Source organism: Astyanax mexicanus, chromosome 8 (genome assembly GCF_023375975.1).
Source record: "Astyanax mexicanus isolate ESR-SI-001 chromosome 8, AstMex3_surface, whole genome shotgun sequence".
NCBI classification, from domain to species: domain Eukaryota; kingdom Metazoa; phylum Chordata; class Actinopteri; order Characiformes; family Acestrorhamphidae; genus Astyanax; species Astyanax mexicanus.
In genome coordinates this window covers 1,847,739-1,871,224 of record NC_064415.1, presented here as the reverse complement: position 1 = coordinate 1,871,224, position 23,486 = coordinate 1,847,739, and the positions used below count along the sequence as shown (strand labels likewise).

The 23,486-nt window shown below is 37.7% G+C and overlaps 1 protein-coding gene across 44 annotated transcripts in view; it reads left to right on the top strand.

The window, feature by feature from the left end:
* sorcs2 (sortilin-related VPS10 domain containing receptor 2) overlaps positions 1-23,442 on the top strand; it is a 313,031-nt gene extending 289,589 nt beyond the window's left edge. For 2 of the 44 annotated variants that reach the window (XM_049482683.1, XM_049482679.1), the window contains 10 exons: positions 200-371; positions 2,482-2,668; positions 6,678-6,811; positions 8,052-8,175; positions 11,694-11,806; positions 12,039-12,161; positions 12,302-12,401; positions 16,091-16,193; positions 18,171-18,403; positions 19,557-19,740. In XM_049482683.1, coding sequence (XP_049338640.1) covers positions 200-371; positions 2,482-2,668; positions 6,678-6,811; positions 8,052-8,175; positions 11,694-11,806; positions 12,039-12,161; positions 12,302-12,401; positions 16,091-16,193; positions 18,171-18,403; positions 19,557-19,621 — 1,354 coding nt within the window. In that variant the 3' untranslated portion in view covers positions 19,622-19,740. The other 42 variants (XR_007440393.1, XR_007440383.1, XR_007440363.1 and 39 more) reach the window with 42 other exon arrangements.
* The last annotated feature ends 44 nt before the right edge of the window (positions 23,443-23,486 follow it).

Genomic DNA, 23,486 nt, shown 5'->3' with positions numbered 1-23,486 from the left:
AACACTGTGGATGGAGGACTGTAAAATAGCCTAAACAGAACTTGTGGAAATGAAACTTTTCATCCATCTGCACCATGAGCTCACTGACCAGTGTTTAACCAGCCTCACTCACAAGATATCACCTCACTACTTATACAGGTGTGGGCAGGTGTTTCCAGCCCATGCCTCATGGGTAATATCGCTGTTTGTTTCTCCTCAGTTATCGTAAGGTTGTGTCGAACATGTGTGAAGGCGGCACCAACAAAGAACAGAGCGCCAAGCAGCACTCCTGCCCTCTGCTGCCCCCTAGAGGCCTGCAGCTGGGCATTAAAGGGCAGATGCTCACCGTCGCTCCTGGAGACGACATCACCTTCGTTGTGCATCAGGAACAGGTACGCTGTGTGCTGCTCCACTTATGCATAATTTGTCATTAGCTACGATTTATTTTTGCAAATTAATTAAAGTTAAAAGTGTATATTTTGCTAGTTCATTTAATTATTAGGTATACTTTTCCCGTCGTTACGATAGCAAAGACACACTGGCACGCCCTGAATCTGTCTACTAGTCTCAATAAAATTCTGATTCTTCAGAAACGATTTGTTCGTATCGCAACATGATCAAATTTATACATTTATACATTTCAGCTTCTCTTATAATATTAATATTTAATCATTTCAAATATGTGTTTTATTTATGTATTTTTTTCAAATCATGAAAATATCCCAGAGCCATTCCTAAATTATTTTATCGCCAGTTTTTAGATCTTCATCTTCCTAAATTTCTCTCTTGTTGAGTCAATTTTTGATAAGATATAGGGAGACAAAACTGTGGAATGATTTTAACCATTTGGCAAAGAAATTAGATTTTCTTTTGTAAATGTTATGTTTGTTCTAATAGATTTTTTTTATACATTATTATTTTTTTATATGTATTATTAAGGTAGAGGCTTTGTTTAAGCTCAGGTCAGGTTTTTGCCTCTACCTGCACTGTGTTTTATAACTATTTGCAGTTTGTATCTGTTGTTTTTTGTTTGTGCAAAAACAAAATAATGTGTTATTATTAGTAAAAAAGTAAGAAATGGCTTAAGTACTAGACTGTGGAACCAAATGGTCATACAGTGCCTTGCAAAAGTATTCTGCCAAAATCTGGCCTTAATGGAAAGGTGGCAGGAAGAAAGCCATTTCTCAAAGATATCCATAAAAAGTCTCGTTTAAAGTTTAAAGCCACAAGCCACCACCTGGGAGACACACCAAGCATGTGGAAGAAGGTTCTGTGGTCAGATGAAACCAAAATCTAACTTTATGGCCACAATGCAAAACGTTATGTTAGGCGTAAAAAAGCAACACAGCTCATCACCCTGAACACACCCAACATCCCCACTGTGAAACATGGTGGTGGCAGCATCATGGATTGAGCCTGCTTTTCTTCAGCAGGGACATGGTTAGGGGAAGATGGTTAAAATTGATGGGAAGATGGATGGAGCTAAAATACACGACTATTCTGGAAGAAGAAAACCTGTTGGAGTCTGTAAAAGACCTGAGACTGGAACAGAGATTTATCTTCCAACAAGACGATGATCCAAAACATAAAGCAAAATCTTCAAAGGAACGGTTCACAAATAAACATTTGAAAAAAGAGCTAAAACTGCTGTTCACAAACGCTTTCCATCCAACCTCACTGAGCTCCAGCTATTTGTAAAGAAGAATGGGCTAAAATTTCTTAAACCCTCGATGTGCAAGAGACTTGCAGCTAAAGAGTTTTATTAAGGCAAGGGGGGTGAATAATATTGCATGCCCCGCTTTTGTTTTCTATTTCTAAAAAAAGATGAAAATATCCAATACATTTCGTTTCACTTCACGATTGTGTCCCACTTGTTGTTGATTATTTACAAATAATTACAGTTTCATATCTTAGTTTGAAGCCTGAAACGTGTCAAAAGGTGGAAAACTTTAAGGGGGGCTGAATACATTTCACTGAATCATTTTAACTTTTTTTAAAGTTTCTAATCACCGTCAGAAAGCCTGTGACTTTTTTAAATGACTTTTTTATTAGTTTGTCTTTTTCTTATTTTAATTTGTTTTATTTATTTTTGTTTATTTATTATTACTTTTATTTATTTTATTTTTTATTTTTTATATTTTCATTCTTGTTCTTAGTTCTATTATTCATTTAATCACTTTTACTTTTACTATTATCTATTTACTTATTTGATATTTTATACATCTTTTACTTTTTATGTGTCAAATTTGTTTGTTTTTTTATGGTATTTTAGATTTTTTTTTTTTTTGCTATTTTATTTCTTATTATTTCTAATTTATTATTAAATGTGTTCAATCTCTTTGATGTTATAAAGGCTCAGCAACATTGTAAATGAGGGTCACCCTCAATGTCTTTCCCGAGTGAAAATAAAGATTGATTGATTAATTGATTTTGTAAAGGCACTGTATTTCTTCAGTCCACAGTGTGAGGAACAGGGATTTAAATATGTAATCCGTCTCTCAGGGCGACACCAGCAGCACCAGGTACCAGGTGGACCTGTGGGACGGGGTGAGGGCGATCTACGAGAACCTGACGGTGACGGACGAGCCGATCCAGCATCGCTACGAGAAGCCGGGAGTTTACCGGGTCAGCGTTCAGGCTGAGAACTCCGCCGGCTACGACCGAGCCTCGCTCTACATCCAGGTCACCAGTGAGTAACCAACCGCCCGCACCTAACCAGTCCGTAAGACTGTTTACTGGTAGTGTATTTCAGTACAGTATATACTTATCACTCCTTACCTGTAGGTAGTGATGTCAAACTCAAAACAGAATCGAACTGAATCGATTCATTTGAATCACAGTGTTCCCAAACACTGAATCAAAGTCTGTATCAAAAGTGGAACGCCATGTGACTGTTCCTAAAACGGAGTTCGTTACGTCACGCAGTTTCCAGACGTTTCGAATCTTTTCACGCGTTTTAGTCCGCGCTAAAGTTCAAGCAGCTGGTCTGAGATCAGAATGCTTGGTCTCATATCTGCCCAGAGGAAAAGAAGACCCTATGGATCACTGGCTCAGACACTCTGCCGTCTTTCCTCATTTGTTTCAATTAACAAAAAAAAAATCTCTCAATTCCAGCAACCCAGCAGTCCAAGCACTGAGGAACAGATCCTGTTTATTAATAAAAACAACTGATTCCTTGTACTGTTTAATAAATAAAGTATTACACCACCAGGTCAGCTATATAAATCCACTGACTGTGTATCATCATGAAAAACACATCTTAATGACATCATTAAAACAACCCTGTTCTCTGCAAACTTATATATTTTCATGACTCAAATTTATTTAGGGACGGAACATGCTATGGGGGAATATTTCTTTAATTTTTCATAAAAAACACATCACTTCTGTTTCTGTTAAGAAAAAGTTGTGGATTTAGGCCCTGGTTGCCCACTAGATGTCACTGTGGCGTGTGATGATTCGAACATTTCACAAGATTGGATCATTTTCCGAATCAATTGGTTCATTTGATTCGATCTCCCAAAAGCCCCACTTTTGCCATCACTACTTGTAGGTGAGGGTAGTTGTGCCTCAAAAGGTTGTGGGTTGTAGGGAAAAAAATAATGGCAACTGCAGAAGCACATCCAATGCAAGTGATTTTTATTGGTGAAGGTGCACAAAAATGGAGTAAATCTATTTACAAAAATGTACATAAGAAATCAACATATTCCTTAAGTTGTAAAATTGGTCCATTATCAACCATTATCAACCATTATCAACCATTATCAACCATTATCAACCATTATCAACCATTATCAACCATACATACCATTATCAACTTAACCATCCTCTACAAACAAGGCAATGAGGCCTTAAATACCCCTAACCCTCTGGACTACCCAACCCAGCCAAAACCAACAGATTTTCCACTGCAGGGGGGATATAATTATAAACAAACAAACAATAAATCAAATAAACATACAATGGAAAAATTCTCAAAAAACTCTCAAAATAATCATTATGCATACCATAGCCACAATCCAATAAAATAAACATGAAAATAAGAAAAGGAAAGAATAATTAAACATATTTTGAAACCTCAAGGAACCCCTTCAAAATGGTATGGTCCAAAATGGGCCCAGTGAGCATGCCCTTAATTTTGCTCAGGCCCTATATAAGGGCAGCTGAAACAATGATTGGGCCCTTTGCCAGACCAGGAAGAGAGTACAGGTGAGTGTGAATATGAAGGACTGTACCTGCAGCTATTTAAACAGAAATGTGTCCCAGTGGCATACTTTAACTGTAAACTATGTGAAGTGTCCCAAGCTAACAAATTGTTTAACTTTTTAAAGGGGAATTAGTCTAAACTAGTGATGGGAAGATGAAAGCTCAAGGAGTGTATCGACACACTACACAAACTGTGTTGACACTGTGTTGTAGTAGTTATAACATCATTGCAGGTAAACAAAATGAAAATGAAAAAAGTTGGAAAAGCATCCTGAAAACACATCAACTTGTGAAATATTTAATGGACATTTGTTTACTGAAAATATGATCTCATAATTTTATAATTTTATAATTGTTCAGTTGTTCTTAAGAGTCTAAAATTAACTTAAAACCTTGTGTAAATGCGAAACTAACTCTAAAATATAGCAAATTTGTCTTATAAAATTCAGCTAAAATGTGCAACTTATGTATGGATTTTTATTAATAAAAGTGTTAAATAATATTAAATAAAAGACAAAAAATGCCAATAAAATGCTTTAATTTCTGTATTTTTACTAAGAAACAAAAGTTTTTGAAGTGTCTTATCTCCAATGAGATTTCTCCTTTTAGATTTAAGTTCTCCTGCCTTAGGAAAAAAAAACTCTTTTACAGGGTATAGATGAACAGATGGTGTGCATAAATATATAAGTGCAAGTATATAAAGGTGTGAATATGTTTTGTGTTTTTTGCCTTATTAAAGTAATAAAGTTTACAAACAATATTACATAGTTACACAAAGCCTTTTGTGTGTAAAACACAATTTTAAATTTCAACATTTTAATTATATTTGAGAATTTTGACACACCTGGGGTACTCACACCAGTATCTGCCGATTCTTCATTACCATGCTGAGCTCTATAATGCCTCAGTATTGAGGAAGTGCTCTTGTTGATGTAAGAAAGCTCCGTGGAGCAGAGTCGACACTTTACCTACAATAAAATAAAAAGTTAATTTATCTGAATACAATTAAAAACCTGTACCAGGTAAGTAGGGTTGCAGCGGTAACCGGTTTCACGGTATACCATGGTATTAAAATGCACGGTTATCATACCGTGTGTGTTTGCTTATTACCGGTAAAACGCAAGCCAGCGGAGAAACTCACCCGCGCAACTCTGCTCCGCTTCAGCTACTCAGCACACAGCGGTGAGAACAGCAGAAAGAGCATCAGACTAAACAAATCTCCGTCCGCCTAAAAAAAAGCTAAACTAAAATCAGCAGTGTGGGACTATTTCAGAGACCCGCCGAACGCACCCGAGGATGGGTATCCGATTTATAATCAATGTGGCCGTAAAGTCACAGCTAAAGGTGGACATACGTCAAACCTGTTCTCCCATCTCCGAGAACACCACTCCGCTGTGCAGCGTAAAGTATGTGTTTAGTTTATAATTTTAATCTGAACATAAATAAAATCTCTTTGTAGTCGTGCACAACCCATGCGGTAAGCGCCCGCAAAAGCGCTGAGTTATCCGAAATTTGGGCACGCAGGTACAGGCGTGAAGTGCGTGCTACGACGGATTCACGTGTCTGTGTAAAGGTCCTGGCCGGACTGGATGTGAAAGACGCCATTCATTTACATGCGTTCATTTTCTAATTCTGACGTGCCTGTTTTTCATGTGTTAAAACCAGACTCAGAAATAAATCCCCTCTTTCTGCAGTATCTGCTTATATACCAACTTGGCAGTAAAACGGACGTTTACAACAGTTGTTGATCAGACACTGACCCAGGCTCAGTTTATCAGATATAAAATAATTTAAACTTAAACTTAAATACTTAAATGTAATGTGTGTGTGTGTGTGTGTGTGTGTGTGTGTGTGTGTGTGTGTGTGTGTGTGTGTGTGTGTGTGTGTGTGTGTGTGTGTGTGTATATATATATATATATATATATAGTTCCAGGTTTCTACAATAAATAGTTCATTGAACAAAAACTTTTGTTGTAATTTCTTTAAGGGTCAGTTTAATAATATATGTAACAAACCGTGATAACCGTGATACCGCGGTATTTTCTGAGACTGTTATCATGCCGTGAAAATCTCATACCGTTGCAACCCTACAGGTAAGAGTACAAACATATTTAATAATAAAAATAAATAACAGTAAACAATGTCCAAAGAAGAAAAATACCTTATTTGGTGTCAAAAAATCAAAATAATTCCAGACAGTGGAAAACTTCCTGGTTCGATCCATGATCACTGAAGGCAAGCAGAAATACAAAATCCAAAAGCAACGGCAAAACTCCATCCAAAAAAATCCGCGACATGTCAGTTTTAGGAATTAGTATAAACTGGAATATAATAGCTGTGTATGTGTACGCACTGAAAAGGGACAGAACAGGACTGGAAACTCATTTGTTTTTTTCTGTCACAATACTGTATATATAATTAAATAGTATAATATATATTCCAGTTTACTGTAACAGCAATGGTTGAGATGTTCTTGGTCTCTCCCGGTTTAGATCCTCTACAGGAAGTTCATCTGGAGGTGGTTCCAATCGCAGGGAGGAACCAGCAGGTGAACCTGACGGCCGTGGTTCTTCCTGCAGACACCAACCTCACCGTCTTCTACTGGTGGATCGGAGATGATCTGCAGGTACATCTACCCTACCTTCTGCTTTAAACCCAGTCCTAATGCCTAATCCCAATTTCACCACTTACTCCTTACCCCTACCCCCTACCCCTTACCCCTTACCCCTACCCCTTACCCCTACCACTTACATTTACCACTTACATGTACCACTTACCTTTACCATTTGCCACTTACCTTTACCACTTACTCCTACCACTTACCTTTACCACTTACCTTTACCACTTACATTTACCACTTACCTTTACCACTTACCTTTACCACTTACTCCTACCACTTACATTTACCCCTTACCCCTACCACTTACATTTACCACTTACATGTACCACTTACCTTTACCATTTACCACTTACCTTTACCACTTACTCCTACCACTTACTCCTACCACTTACCTTTACCATTTACCACTTACCTTTACCACTTACTCCTACCACTTACTCCTACCACTTACATTTACCACTTACTCCTACCACTTACCTTTACCACTTACCTTTACCACTTACCTTTACCACTTACCTTTACCACTTACCCCTACCACTTACATTTACCACTTACCTTTACCACTTACTCCTACCACTTACATTTACCACTTACTCCTACCACTTACATTTACCACTTACTCCTACCACTTACTCCTACCACTTACTCCTACCACTTACTCCTACCACTTACCCTTATCATTTTATCTGATTCTTTTTAGACTTACTATAATCAATTTTGATTATAGTTTTAGTTGATTTTTGGTTTTATTGTCCATGTCTGCATGTCTGATGTTTTAAAAATCAAATGGTCATGAAAATTTGCCATGAAGGCCTGAAAAAATCATGAAAATGTATTGATTAAAAAGTGTATGAAGCCTGGGAATAGCATGGCGAGACTAAATATGATGATGATGTTTAACAATTACCGCATGCATAATTGCAATATGTAAGCAAAAAACAAGAAGATTAACTAATGCAGTTGTTACCTGTTTACCCAACATTAAGTAACACTATTAATAAAGTGTATGATTTATTATTCATCTTAACAAACGGTTCACTTGTAAATTTAGTTCACTTACATTTCATTTGAAAGTAACATTAATTAATGCTGTAGTTTTAAATTAACATTATCTAAACATTGTTAATGTATTAGCTCATGTCTTATTCATGGTAACTAATGCATTCATTCATGTTAGTTAGTCAACACTTATCAGCCATAACGTAACATTAACACCACTAAAAGGTGAAGTGTGTGTTTCCCACAGCCGAAGCTGACGCTGGAGAACAGCTTGCTGACCAGGTTTCCCGAAGATGGGGAGGTCTCAGTCACCGTGCAGGCCTCTAACGGACGCTCCGCCGTCCAGGACAGCAAGACTGTACGGGTTTACGGTGAGGATTATGATGTTCATTGCTATTTTGCACCCCGCCAACAGTGTATTATCACTCGTTCATCCTGTCTGGTTTAAACAGCAGCAGAGCTTCTGAATATATCTACACTGATGGGCGTGGTGTTCTGGAAATGAGGTGTGTTCAGGTACATTTCTGGAGTTTTATCTTGTTTATCTTGGTAACAGAAAACACAGGAGCTCCACTGACTGAATACAACCTAGACAGACGCCAACAGTCAGACGTTCATCGCTATCTCGGTAACACAGCCGCTGTGCCGAGCCGAGCGTACGCCCCCACTTATTACACACACATGAACACACAGCAGCACAAACCCAACTTTTACATCAACAATAAACAGAATAGTAAATAAAATAACATTGCTGTTCCCGTAAATGAGCTGCTGGAGCTCCTTCACAGCGTCAACCAGCAGCTCAGTTTCCTCTGCTGAGAAGAGTTTGTTGAACACGTCCAGGTAGCTGCACCGTTACAATAGCAATCCACCAAAGTCAGAGCTCACCTGGTTCTACTCTTAAAGAGAATGATGAGCTTAAAGAGAGGCTCTGATTGGTTTATAATGTCACGTTACGCCCAAAACATGATTAAACACACCCATGATTATTTAAGAGAAGAGAATTAGTGCATGACTTTTGCTTTGCGTTTCGAGATGCACAAGGTGTACCTTTCCCGTTACGATAGCAAAGACACACTGACACACCCTAAATCAAGCTGCAAGGTGCACAGTTGATGTCTCGCCTTTAGATCACTAAATTAGGGCCCTTGTTTTACCACAATAAGGTATAAAAGTGCTTTTATAAAAGTGCTTTCCCACACTGCTCTACTTTTGGGTAGTGTTTTACCACCAATCCAGCATTTATAGAGCTGTTGAAACTCAGCAGCTTCAGCTTCAACCTACGAGTGTAGAGCTACAGGATCTACAGGCCCAGCTGCAGCAACATCTGTGGGTAAATGTGCTGCAGGATCCATACAGAACCTGTAGAACCTCCTCTATACTCAACCCTCTCAATCTTATATCATCTTATATCCAACATAGAGGAACCAACAGGGTCTAAACTTGGCAGCTCTGCCCCAGTTCTGCCCTCAGACAGCAGCTTCTAACTGATGTTAAATATTCATGCAGTCTAGAATACCAGAGCATGATGGGATAGGGTGAGGTCATGCTTCTGGGAGAAGGAGTGTGCGTGTGTGTGTTTGGAGGTGATCTCATCCACACACACACACACACACTCTCTAACACACACTCAAACACACATTAGAGTGTGTGTAGAGTTGCTGAGAGTCTGGGTGTTAAAGTGTGTCAGCTGGTTGTTTCATAACGTTTGTCCTCAGCCATATATAGACCGATCCATTATTTACAGAGGTGCAGAACCTACCCACAAACCCTCAGGAGCTCTCTGTACTGATCAAACTATGGAAAAGTGTTCAACAAACCAGAATATGCTTTATATTTTAGATTTTTAGATCAGTTTTGCACATCTCTGCTGGATTTTCTCAGTCAGTTTTATGAGGTAGAGTCTCCTGGAATTCAGGCTTTCAGTTAACAGCTGTGCTGAACTCATCAAGAGTTAATTACTTGAATTTCTTGTCTCTTAATGTAAAGTTTGAGAGCATCAGTTAAAGTAAAGTAGTGAAGAGGTTGAGTTACAGGTATGCAGTGAATAGTGAATATTTGAGTAATGTTCGAATCCAGATTATGAGAAGAAACAACTACTCAACTAAATAAAGAATTATAAAATGACTTTGACGGAATGAGGGTCAGTCAATCTGAAAAGGGAATTTCAAGAAATTTGAAAGTATCCTCAAACGTTTCAGTTATGATGGAACTGGCACTTATCAGTTCCCTCTGTTGTACAGGATAAGGTCAGCAGCATGAGTTCATGCTGATATAGCTGGCTAGCTCTCGCTGTGAGTATATTCAGTGATTGTACATTTTTGTGAAGGACAAACAACAAGTGGGACACAATCGTGAAGTGGAACGAAATTTATTGAATATTTTAAACTCTTTTTTTTTTTTTTTAGAAATGAAAAACTTAAAAGTGGGCCATGCAATATTATGAAACCCCTTGCATTAATAATACTCTGTGGCTCCACCTTTTGCTGTGATTACAGCTGCAAGTCTCTTGGAGTTTGTCTCTATCTCTGTTTTGCACATCAAGAGATTAATACATTTTTGCCCATTCTTCTTTGTAAAACAGCTGGAGCGTTGGATGGGGAGCGTTGGTTTGTGATGAACACCAGTTTTCATCTCTTTCCACAGATTCTCTATTAGATTCAGGTCTGGACTTTGACTTGACCATTCGAACACCTGGATCCGTTTATTTATTAACCGTTCCATTGTAGATTTTAGCAGCTTTATGTTTTGGATCATCGTCTTGTTGGAAGATACAGTAAATCTCCGTCCCAGTCTCAGGTCTTTTACAGACTCCAACAGGTTCTCTTCTTCCAGAATGAGCCTGTATTTATTTATCTCCATCCATCTTCCCATCAGTTTTTTGACCATCTTGCCCTAACCATGTCCCTGCTGGAGAAAAGCAGGTCCAATCCATGATGCTGCCACCACCATGTTTGACAGTGAGGATGTTGGGTGTGTTCAGGATGATGAGCTGTGTTTCTTTTACGCAAAATATAACGTTTTGCATTGTGGCCAAAAAGTTCGATTTTGGTTTATATTTCCACATGTTTGGTGTGTCTCTTGTGACTTTTTATGGATATATTTGAGAAATGGTTTTATTTTTGCCTATTCTTCCATAAAGGCCAGACTTATGCAGTGTACGACTGATTGTTGTCCTATGGACAGAGTCTCCCACCTCAGCTGTAGATCTCTGCAGTTCATCCAGAGTGATCATGGGCCTCTTGGCTGCATCTCTGATCAGTCTTCTCCTTGTTTGAGCTGAAAGTGTAGAGGGACGGCCGGGTCTTGGTTAGTAGATTAGCAATGGCCTGATACTACTTTCATTTCAGTACGATCTCTTGCACGGTGCTCCTTGAGATGTTTGTTTAAAGCTGGGGAAATCTTTTTGTATCCAAATCCGGCTTTAAACTTCTCCACAACAGTATCTCAGAGCTTCCTGGTGTGTTTTTCCTTGGTCTTCCTGATGCTCTCTGAGCTTTAAACAGAACTCTGAGACTCTGATCACAGAGACTTGATTCTATTTATCATCATCAGTCATTTAGATCAACGTTGGATCATTCAGAGATCCTCCCTGAACTTCTGGAGTGAGTTTCAGCTGCACTGAAAGTAAAGGAGCTGAATAATATTGCACACCCCACTTTTCAGTTAAAAAAAAGTTTTATATTCAGTAAAGTTTGTTCCACTTCACAATTTCATATCTTTATGTTTGAAGCCCGAAACGTGGCAAAAGTTTGAAAAGTTTAAGGGGGCCCGAACACTTTTGCAAGGCACTGTAGACGATGAAACTACCTCCACCATGTTTGGAAGCTGTACTTTATCCTGGCTGTTGTGTTTATAACATTATATTTTCTTCTTCTTCTTCTTTCAGATCGTTTTCAGGTGATTCATCTGAGCTTCAGCTCCATCCTGGACCGCTTCAACCCGAACATCCCAGAGTGGAGGGAGGACGTGGGCCATGTGGTCAACAAAATACTAGCCAAGGTCTTTAAACACACTAACTTATTAATATTAATATATTAATTGGTTCATTAGACTAAACATGTAATATCTTGGCTTAATTTTCTTTACTTCACAGCTATTTCAGTATTTTGTTTGTTGAGTTCATTTCTATTCTATATCAGTAATAAACACTCAGAAATTAATGTATAACAATAGAATATAAAAGCTTCTTTAAGCAATGTAAAATAAAAAAAGCCTGTATTTTATCCTGTAGGTTGCAGGAGTTCCTCAGGACTGTTTAGTCACCATGGTGAAACCTGGCATCCCAACTACAGCGCAGCTCTACATCCTGCCACCAGAGGGAGTAACAGCCAAGAGAAACGCCTTCGTAGATAAGGTATCAATCTACACACACACACACAGACTCTGCTACACACACACACACATCACATTTCAACCTGTTTACTAGTAGTTGTTATAGCGTATGTTTCTCATTATATATCATATTAAATTGTGTGTGTGTGTTCTCTCCTGCAGCGTGTATCCAGTATAAAGCAGGCTCTGAGAGAGGGTAATGTGAGTTTTATAGTGAAGGGGGGGCTGAGAGTGCAGGTGACGCTGGCAGACCCCGACTCAGGTAAATAAATAACACACCTTACCAGCCTACACGCACTCTATACACACAAACTACATTACCCATACTGCCTTAGTACTACACTAACACTACATTACCCATACTGCCTTACTACTACACTAACACTACATTACCCATACTGTCATAGTCCTACACTAACACTACACTACATTACCCATACTGCCATAGTCCTACACTAACACTGAACTACATTACCCATACTGCTATAGTACTACACTAACACTACATTACCCATACTGCCTTACTACTACACTAACACTACACTACATTACCCACACTGCCATAGTACTACACTAACACTACACTACATTACCCATACTGCTATAGTACTACACTAACACTACATTACCCATACTGCCATAGTCCTACACTAACACTACATTACCCATACTGTCATAGTCCTACACTAACACTACATTACCCATACTGCCATAGTCCTACACTAACACTACATTACCCATACTGTCATAGTCCTACACTAACACTACACTACATTACCCATACTGCCATAGTCCTACACTAACACTACATTACCCATACTGCCATAGTCCTACACTAACACTACATTACCCATACTGTCATAGTCCTACACTAACACTACATTACCCATACTGCCATAGTCCTACACTAACACTACATTACCCATACTGCCATAGTACTACACTAACACTACATTACCCATACTGCCATAGTCCTACACTAACACTACATTACCCATACTGCCATAGTCCTACACTAACACTGAACTACATTACCCATACTGCCATAGTCCTACACTAACACTGAACTACATTACCCATACTGCTATAGTACTACACTAACACTACATTACCCATACTGCCTTACTACTACACTAACACTACATTACCCATACTGCCATAGTCCTACACTAACACTACATTACCCATACTGCCATAGTCCTACACTAACACTGAACTACATTACCCATACTGCCTTACTACTACACTAACACTACACTACATTACCCATACTGCTATAGTACTACACTAACACTACACTACATTACCCACACTGCTATAGTACTACACTAACACTACATTACCCATACTGCTATAGTACTACACTAACACTACACTACATTACCCATACTGCTATAGTACTACACTAACACTACACTACATTACCCACACTGCTATAGTACTACACTAACACTACATTACCCATACTGCTATAGTACTACACTAACACTACATTACCCACACTGCTATAGTACTACACTAACACTACATTACCCATACTGCCATAGTCCTACACTAACACTACATTACCCATACTGTCATAGTCCTACACTAACACTACATTACCCATACTGCCTTACTACTACACTAACACTACACTACATTACCCATACTGCTATAGTACTACACTAACACTACACTACATTACCCATACTGCTATAGTACTACACTAACACTACATTACCCATACTGCTATAGTACTACACTAACACTACATTACCCATACTGCCATAGTACTACACTAACACTACACTACATTACCCATACTGCCATAGTACTACACTAACACTGAACTACATTACCCATACTGCCATAGTACTACACTACCACTACTATACATTACCCATAATAATTGTATTTATAATATGTATGCGATGTTAAAGTAGGATATTAAGGTAAATGTTAGCAGGTGATGTTAATGTGAACTGATGTGTTTTAAGGGTTAATAACCACTGACTCGTCCTCCAGAGTGTCTCTCTCTCCTCAGACTGAACTGCTCTCTCTATTTCAGTACTTTATCAGTACTGCTGACTTTACCCTTTCAGCAGTACCAGTGCTTAACTGACTCCAGTAAACAGTGTAAATGGATGCTAACTTAAATTATTTATAGTATATACTGATAGAAACTAAAATAATTGATAGTGTATACTGAATAATCCATATTCTACACTAAATAATTAATAGAGAATACCACGTAATCCATAGCACATACCAAATCATTCATATTGGACACTGAAGAATTCAGGGTAAATACTGAATAATTATTAGTGATTATTGAATACTGCATGTTGGTACCTGGATATTTCATATAATTGATAAATACTGAACAATTAGTACTAAGTACAGAACAAATTATATTAGATACTGAATAATTCATAGTACGCACTGAACAATTTATATACAATACTGGATAATTCGTAGCAAGTACTAAATAATAATTAATAGTAAATACTAAATACTTCATAATAAGTACTGAACAATTCGTAGTAAATACAGAGTAATTCATAAGTTGAACAATGTATAGTAAGTACTGAACAATTCATAGTAGATACTAAATAATTCATAGTAAGTATTTAACAATTCCTAGTACATACTGAACAATTCAGAATAAATACTCAATAGTTAATAGTAGATGCTGAATAATTAATATTAGATACTGAACAATTCATAGTGAATACTAAATAATTCATAGTGGATACTGAATAGATCTTAGTAAATAATGATGGAGTCACAGTGAATGCTGAAGAATGAATAGTTTATATATTAAAGTAATTGCTGGTATATAATTATGTAATTATGTAAATAGCTGGGCTCTGGTTAAGCACTGATTAGTCCTGTTTCTCTGCAGGATTATAGTGTGTAGTGATCACTGGTGTGTGTGTTTATTTATTGCATGCTGCTGATATATTTGTAGGCTGTTTTTACTCCTGCCCTGTTTGGTCCGGACTTTTAAACTGTTGAGTTTTGGATCTGAACAAAGTATCAGGTGTGAAAGGGAATATGAACCAGGATCCGGATTGGGTCTGACTAAAGATCACTACTAAACCAGGATCTGAATTCACCAAAACAACTCACCAAACTCTAATAATAACTAACATTCTACAATCCAGATTATACAACTGATTTTACTTTTATAAATAGACATAATCAATCAATTAACAAATCAATCAATCAATCAATCAGCCTTTATTTTACCTCAGGAAAATATTTAGGGTTTATTCATACAATACAGTATAAAAGACATTGAAAACATTTAAAAAAAGAAATTAAAATAATAAGGAACAAAATAGAAAAAATATAATCATTTTAAATCAACATTTAATAAAGATTAATAACATACATATGTAAAAATAAATTAAAATAGAAAATAAAAAAGACAATAAAAACTAATTGACACATTACAAGGAAAGAATTTATAAAATAGAAAATAAATAAAAATATAATAGTTAAATTAAAGTAAAATGATAAGAATGATAAGAAATGATAAAATTAATAATTGTGAACTAAAAAAAATAGGAATTTTTTTTTTAAAAACATCAGAATAAAAATTAAATAAATAGTAATAAATAAATTAATTATAATTACTAGACAGCCATACCGAAATGAAAGATTAGGATGTCATGAAATGTTTGATTTGTATTTGCATTTAGAAAAATATTACTTTTAAAATTAAAAGTTTAGACAGAAAAGTGCTAATTTTATTATTTTTATTTCTTTATATTTAAAAGTTGCAGATTTAAAACATTTTTTAAAAATGTTTTCTATTACAATCAGAATGAGGATTGTCAGTAACTTTCCTAATCAAACGGGAACCTTTTTTATTTAATGTTTAAATAGAAATAATCAAGATTTAGGTATAAAACTTCCACTAAAGCTCAGCTGTTATTGGATATTTAATGTCTCTCTCTGCAGGTTTTGGGTCTGGAGTCGGGAGTCCGGGAGTTTGGGCTTTAATCGGGATCCTCTTCGTCACCTTCCTCTCCACCGGAGTCTTCCTCCTCTACAAGTTCAAAAGGTAAATGTTGCAGAGTCTGATCTGCTGTTCTTCTGCCTGTGGTTTCTCATTCCCACCTGAACTTCACCTTTAATCACAGATCTCAGACTGTTCTGCAGTGTATCTCCATTAAAGCAATAGTTCAGCCAACAATCAACTGTAGCCAATCAGCCCAGACCTGCCTGATACAATATTTCACACTAAAGATACGATAGTGCTATTTTAAATATCAGCAGAGCTTCTGAATATATCTACACTGATGGGCGTGGTGTTCTGGAAATGAGGTGTGTTCAGGTACATTTCTGGAGTTTTATCTTGGAAACAGAAAACACAGGAGCTCCACTGACTGATTTATACCCTGACAACAGTCAACAGTCAGACAGCAGCACAAAGCCAACTTTTACATCAACAATAAACAGAATAGTAAATAAAATAACATTGCTGTTCCCGTAAATGAGCTGCTGGAGCTCCTTCACAGCGTCAACCAGCAGCTCAGTTTCCTCTGCTGAGAAGAGTTTGTTGAACACGTCCAGGTAGCTGCACCGTTACAATAGCAATCCACCAAAGACAGAGCTCACCTGATCTACTCTTAAAGAGAATGATGAGCAAGAGACGCTCTGATTGGTTTATTTCACGTTACGCCCAAAATTAACCACACCCATGATTAATTAAGAGAATTAGTACTTTTCTCGTTGTTACGATATCAAAGACGTGTGCGATTTAGGGCTCACCTGCAGATCACTAAAATTAACAGCTTTATTTAATGAAGATATAAAAAAATGAACTATAATCGTTTAATCCTATAAAGTAAAAAAGTAAGTAATTAGATTACACTTAGATTTTAAAAATAAAGTGATACTAGTAAGGACTATATTACAGTTTATATTAACACAATTAGTCCAAAAATAACCGTTATGTGATTACAATTGGTAATCACATAACTAGGTAATCATTAATCAACATCAGATTACATTTTCAAACAGATAATCATTAATCAATATCAGATTACATTTTTAAACAGGTAATTAGTAATATGTATCAGATTACATTTTTAAAAAGGTAATGAGTAATCCATATCAAATTACATTTTTAAACAGGTAATCATTAATCTGTATCAAATTACATTTTTAAACAGGTAATCATTAATCTGTATCAAATTACATTTTTAAACAGGTAATCATTAATCTGTATCAAATTACATTTTTAAACAGGTAATTAGTAATCTGTGTCAGATTACCTGTTTAAAAATGTAATTGGTAATCAATATCAGATTACATTTTTAAAAAGGTAATTAATAATCAGTATCAGATTACATTTTTAAACAGGTAATCAGTATTACATTACATTTTTAAACACAATTAGTAATCTGTATCAGATTACATTTTTAATCTGGTAATGAGTAATCAGTATCATATTACATTTTTAAATTAACCCCTTTTATCCCTGGTTATAGACAGTAATGCAGTTTTAGAAATCCCATAAAAATGTGTTTTAGAGATTACTGAACACCTCCACTCAGTCTGTACAGTGAGCATCATGATATTGAGTATTAAATTCCATTACTTTGTAGCTGCATTAGCATCATAGCTCCAGTGTAAAATAAAAGAAACTGATTTAAAGTGGGTAAAGTCTGTATATTTGATTTTTGGCCGATCTATCGCTTTAAATATGAAATGATTTGTGTTTTATTGAATGTCTCTGCAGTGTTTTTGGTCTTGCAGCCCATCCTCCTTTGATCCTGGTCTGGGTTTGGTTTTGCATGATAAACACATACAAAACCTATACTTTCACAAATAAATCAGTTAATATTTCCGTTTTTTGAGTTAATATTAATTTTGCCTGAGATTCTGCTCGACTCCCACAGTAGAGAATGTACTTTAGCTCCGATCAGAGCTGCATGATCACACCCCCATCATATATATAAAATACACTGACCTCCAGCCTCCTGGAGGCGTCGTAATGTAACATAACGCAACGTGAACTACAAAACCGTAACAGGAAAAACTACAAAAGCCATGGTTCCTTGCTGAGGCCAGAGGAGGGCGGCCTAACGCGTCCCTGGCTGCGTTTCAGAAAGCTGCCGGGCCGCAATGTCTACGCCCAGATGCACAACGAGAAGGAACAGGAAATGACCAGCCCTGTCAATCACAGCGACGACACGCAGAACATCATCCAGGGGGAGGAGTTTATCGACGACGACCTGGACTCACAGACCCTGGGTAACGGAGGAGGTACAACACGTCACCTTACTGTAAAATCACCAGCAGTTTTAACCTGCACAGGTTTAGACACGCCCACTCGCTAAAAATGGGTGTACTTAATATTTTAGTCTTTTTAGTATTTTTTCTTTTTTTTTTGCCGGAAATTTCTTGGCAAAAATACTGAATTGAAACAGTTGAAATAAAAGTGCAAATATCTTTTTGAATCTGCAGTATTTTTCCACACGTATAAAAATATGAAAAAAAAAAAAAAATCTAATTAAATGACTTAATTTGCACTTTTTCATCCCCAATTATACGTTCCAGCACAGGTCATCTGTGACCATTTTCTTTTAACATTAAAAAAGCCATTTTTCATCTAATTTCCATGCCGGTATTCCACAATCAAATCTGAAATTAAAAGCTTAAAGTAAAAAAGAAACCTCAAACTTCATTTTGGCTTTGCTTTTTCTTCATGAACTGCATAATAATTGTCAAAATAAAATGAAAATGAAATATGCACTTAGCTTTTTTTTTTTTTTTTTTGCTGTGATAAGCTACAGAAATGAGACAACAGGTAAAATAAAAGCATTTAATGATTTAGCTTTCATTCCACCTTTTTTCATTTTCAGGCCGTGCATATGTAAACATATGTTAATTAGTAGTGGGCGGGGCTTCCCGCTGCTTCTGGAGAAATTCACATTTTTTAGTACATTTTATTTATATTGCTGCTTACCAACTGTAAGCTGTTGACCAACTTTTGCTAAAAATCACCCCTTATTTTTAAACAATATATGATTTTTTTAACAATACTAAAATACAAAAAAATATAAAACTAAACTTTACTGCAAATTTTCACTGGACCTGAAGAGCTTAAGTGGCTCTTAAGTGGCTTAAAAATAAAGGAAAAGACATAAGGGTGTTCTAAAACTTTTGACTGGTAATTTATGTAAATAAACTCAATTCTGATTGGATATTCAGAACACAGTCTGGTTTCAGTGGGAGGAGCTAAGAAGTAGCGATAAGTAAATGTGCATATACTGTATCTGTGATTTTACAACTATGATTAATTAATAATGCTGTGATACTGCCTCTTTAACGCTAGATACTGCACCTGTCTCAGGTGAGCTCCACTGATTGAAGCGATGTAACCTCTGATCCCTGTCCTCTGTGTTTGTGTTGCCAGGCAACCACTCAGGTGTAGTACTCAGCATCACCTCCAGGGAGCTGCACAACTACCTGAGCAGCTGATGGCCAGCAGGGGGCAGCAGCCGCCAGCAAAATGGACAAATGCCTTTCAGTTCTGCCCACCAGTGACCCTTAACACACCCGGACGAGAGAAAGAACGAGGGAATACACACCTGCACCTGCTCACCTGTTCACCACGCCCACCACAGAGACCCCGCCCCCTCACTCCACCTCTCTCTCCGTCTCTCTCTCTCTCTGTCTCTTTACCGTCTCTACTGTAAATCTCTGTCTGTCTGAGAGACTCTAAACACACACACACACACATACACACAAACACAAATAGAGGATTAATATTAAATGCCAGTTCCAAGCTAAGGGTTTCCAATAAAGGGGCCAGATGCAAGGTTAGGGTTTCCAATAAAGTGGCCAGATGCAAGGTTAGGGTTTCCAATAAAGTGGCCAGATTCAGGCTTAGGGTTTCCAATAAAGTGGCCAGATGCAAGGTTAGGGTTTCCAATAAAGTGGCCAGATGCAAGGTTAGGGTTTCCAATAAAGTGGCCAGATGCAAGGTTAGGGTTTCCAATAAAGTGGCCAGATTCAAGCTTAGGGTTTCCAATAAAGTGGCCAGATGCAAGCTTAGGGTTTCCAATAAAGTGGCCAGATTCAAGCCTAGGGTTTCCAATAAAGTGGCCAGATTCAAGCCTAGGGTTTCTAATAAAGTGGCCAGATGCAAGCTTAGGGTTTCCAATAAAGTGGCCAGATGCAAGCTTACGGTTTCCAATAAAGTGGCCAGATTCAAGTTTAGGGTTTCGAATAAAGTGGCCAGATTCAAGCCTAGGGTTTCCAATAAAGTGGCCAGATTCAAGTTTAGGGTTTCGAATAAAGTGGCCAGATTCAAGCCTAGGGTTTCCAATAAAGTGGCCAGATTCAAGCCTAGGGTTTCCAATAAAGTGGCCAGATTCAAGCCTAGGGTTTCCAATAAAGTGGCCAGATTCAAGCCTAGGGTTTCTAATAAAGTGGCCAGATGCAAGCATAGGGTTTCCAATAAAGTGGCCAGATGCAAGCTTAGGGTTTCCAATAAAGTGGCCAGATTCAAGTTTAGGGTTTCAAATAAAGTGGCCAGATTCAAATTTAGGGTTTCCAATAAAGTGGCCAGGTGCAAGGTTAGGGTTTCCAATAAAGTGGCCAGATTCAAGTTTAGGGTTTCCAATAAAGTGGCCAGATTCAAGTTTAGGGTTTCCAATAAAGTGGCCAGATTGAAGATCCAATACGTCCTCAGAGCTGCGCGCACACACACACACACACACACACACACACACACCATAAACTTCCTCGTCCTCGTTTTCTCGGGACCAGTGGCCACGCCCCCTTAGCTGCCTCAGCACTTCCACTTTCACTATCGCCCAGGGACCACTCCCCCAGCTCCTCTTCCTGTCACATGACCGGCCCGTGTGCTCTGATTGGCCCTCATAGAGACGCTCTCAGAATGAGCTGTTATTTACTGTGTGTTTAGTGAAGACTGGGGCCTGTGACATCACTAAGACTATAATCAGACTGCCAGATTAAATCTGATTATTATCAGATCCAGATCTGTATCCAGATTAATTTGTGATTAAGTGTAAACAGCAAGAAACCCAACTAACAATGCAACTAACAAATCAGATCAGATCTTACAAAATAGTGTGAACAGTAATTTAAACAGATCTGGATTAAGAATCTGATGCAGTCTGAACATAGCCTATCTCTCTCTCTTTATGTCTCCCTGTGTCTCTCTCTTGCTTTCTCTTTTTTTTCTGTCTCTCTCTCACATTCTGTCTCTCCTGCTTTCTGTCTTTCTTTATCTCTCTTGCTTTTCCTCTCTCTTACACGCTATATTTCTTTCTCTCCCTATCTCATTTATTTCCTTTATTTATATCCCTCTTTCTGTCTCTTTCTCTTGCTTTCCATATCTCATGTTCTGTCTCTCTCTCTCTTTGTCTTTTTCCCTCTATTTCTCTCTTTCTATCTCTCATTCTGTCTCTTGCCTTCTATCTTTCTTTACGTCTCTCTCTCACATTTTCTCTCTCTCAGGCCTGACTGTGGTTGTAGCTGTTTTTTTTTTTTTTAGAGAGTTGCCCCGTTTAGATGCTGTGTGTGTGTGTGTGTGTGTGTGTGTGTGTGTGTGTGTGTGTGTGTGTGTGTGTGTGTGTGTGTATAAAATAGTGAACAGGATGAGCATCACTTTTGATTCAGGGGTAGCATCGTTTGATAGATACAGCCAAAGGGAAACAACGACTGCAAGATTTCCACACTCCATCCATCTCTTACCCGTCTGTTATCTGTCTATCTTTTTACAAAAGTTTTATTTTTGTCGTTACCTTAACTAAAGGCTTTTACACACTAAACCAACCAATATTTGATCATAGTAGATAAGAACAAGGGTATTAAAAACAGTCTATCCTGCTTTTGTTGGAGCAACTGTCTCTACTGTCCAGAGAAGGGTTTTTGCTACAGCATTGCTGTGAGGATCTGATTGCATTCAGCCACAAGAACATTAGTGAGATCTGCTCTATAGTCCTAATCTACTGGCAGTATTTCTCTTCGAGGACTATAGAACAAACTTGGCATTTGGTGCGTTTGGTGTTTAACAGCCTTTAGCCTTTATTCGCTTTTCATTGGTCATCAATCCCTCACCTTCTGATGCAATAATGTGCGAGACGCTCTCCTCTGATTGGAGACGACAGGAAAATATTTTCACTTTTACCACTTTTACCACACTTTTGTCAGTTAGTTAGTAAGTTAGTTTGTTTGTTTGCTATGAGAACTGATTTGATGCTACGTGAACTCATGGTTTCATGGTTCATTTTACAGAAAATAAAACATTTAACGTTTAAAGATATCTTGGCAAGAAATATTGGAAAACCAGTTAAAATGATTGAAATTATCCGACCTATTAAACCCTGATGTGCCTCATCCTGATGAGTCCTTTCTTCGCAGATCTTTCCATCGTCTTCTAGCCTAGATTCTCTCTCTCTCTCTCAAACAAAGAAAAAAAAATAGAAAACGAGACGTCCATCGCACTTTGGCCGGAGGTCAGAGTGGTCCTGGTTCAGGTGTACCAGTTGTAAGAGTTCAGCAGGTGTGGTACCGTTCGTACAGGCCTATATTAGGCTAAATATGTCTAGAGGTTCCGTCCCAGTTGGCTGGTGTATATAGATATGTGTATAAAACAAGTCCAGCTGTATATAGTCCCTCGTATCCAGTGATTTCACACTAAAGACCAAAACGTGCACAGTTTCCCAGAATGCCTCTCGCTGGGGTTCAGGAGATACTTAGAGTTTACGGCATAGTCCAACACGGTCACCTACCATCGTTTCCACCTGTTCTCACCTCCATGTTCCTCAAATGTGTCTCTCGTCCAAGAGCCAGATGATTTCCACGTTGTGTAATACGAGTTCTTCTCAATATCTCACTGTATCCACGACAACGTTCACTCAACGTTCACACACCGTTCACCCAATAACAAGCTGTGTGTGAAATGCTGCACTGTTTATTCCATGATAACGGGATTGTTTCCACTTGTTTCCGTAACGCTAACCGCGACTGGTTTGTGTGAATGAGTCATCATAGTGAAACTTATGGTGAAGCGATCACAACTAGACATTTGCACTAATCACAGAGCGATCGTTTTCGTTTGTACAGCATTCTCCAGAGAGGCTGAAGACCACTTTCCAATTAATCAAGAAACAATCGATGCCTTGCTAGAGGAGAAAAACGGCATCTTCGAAATTCTATGAAGTTCTGAAAGTCTGCATTTGGCCTGATTTTGGCCCAAAAAAGTGCTTATACTGCACAACACTACTAGTTACTACAGATCACTACAAATACTCAAAAAAAAAAGAAAATCATACTCAGAAAGGTTATACTCACGCCGGGACCAATATTAGAA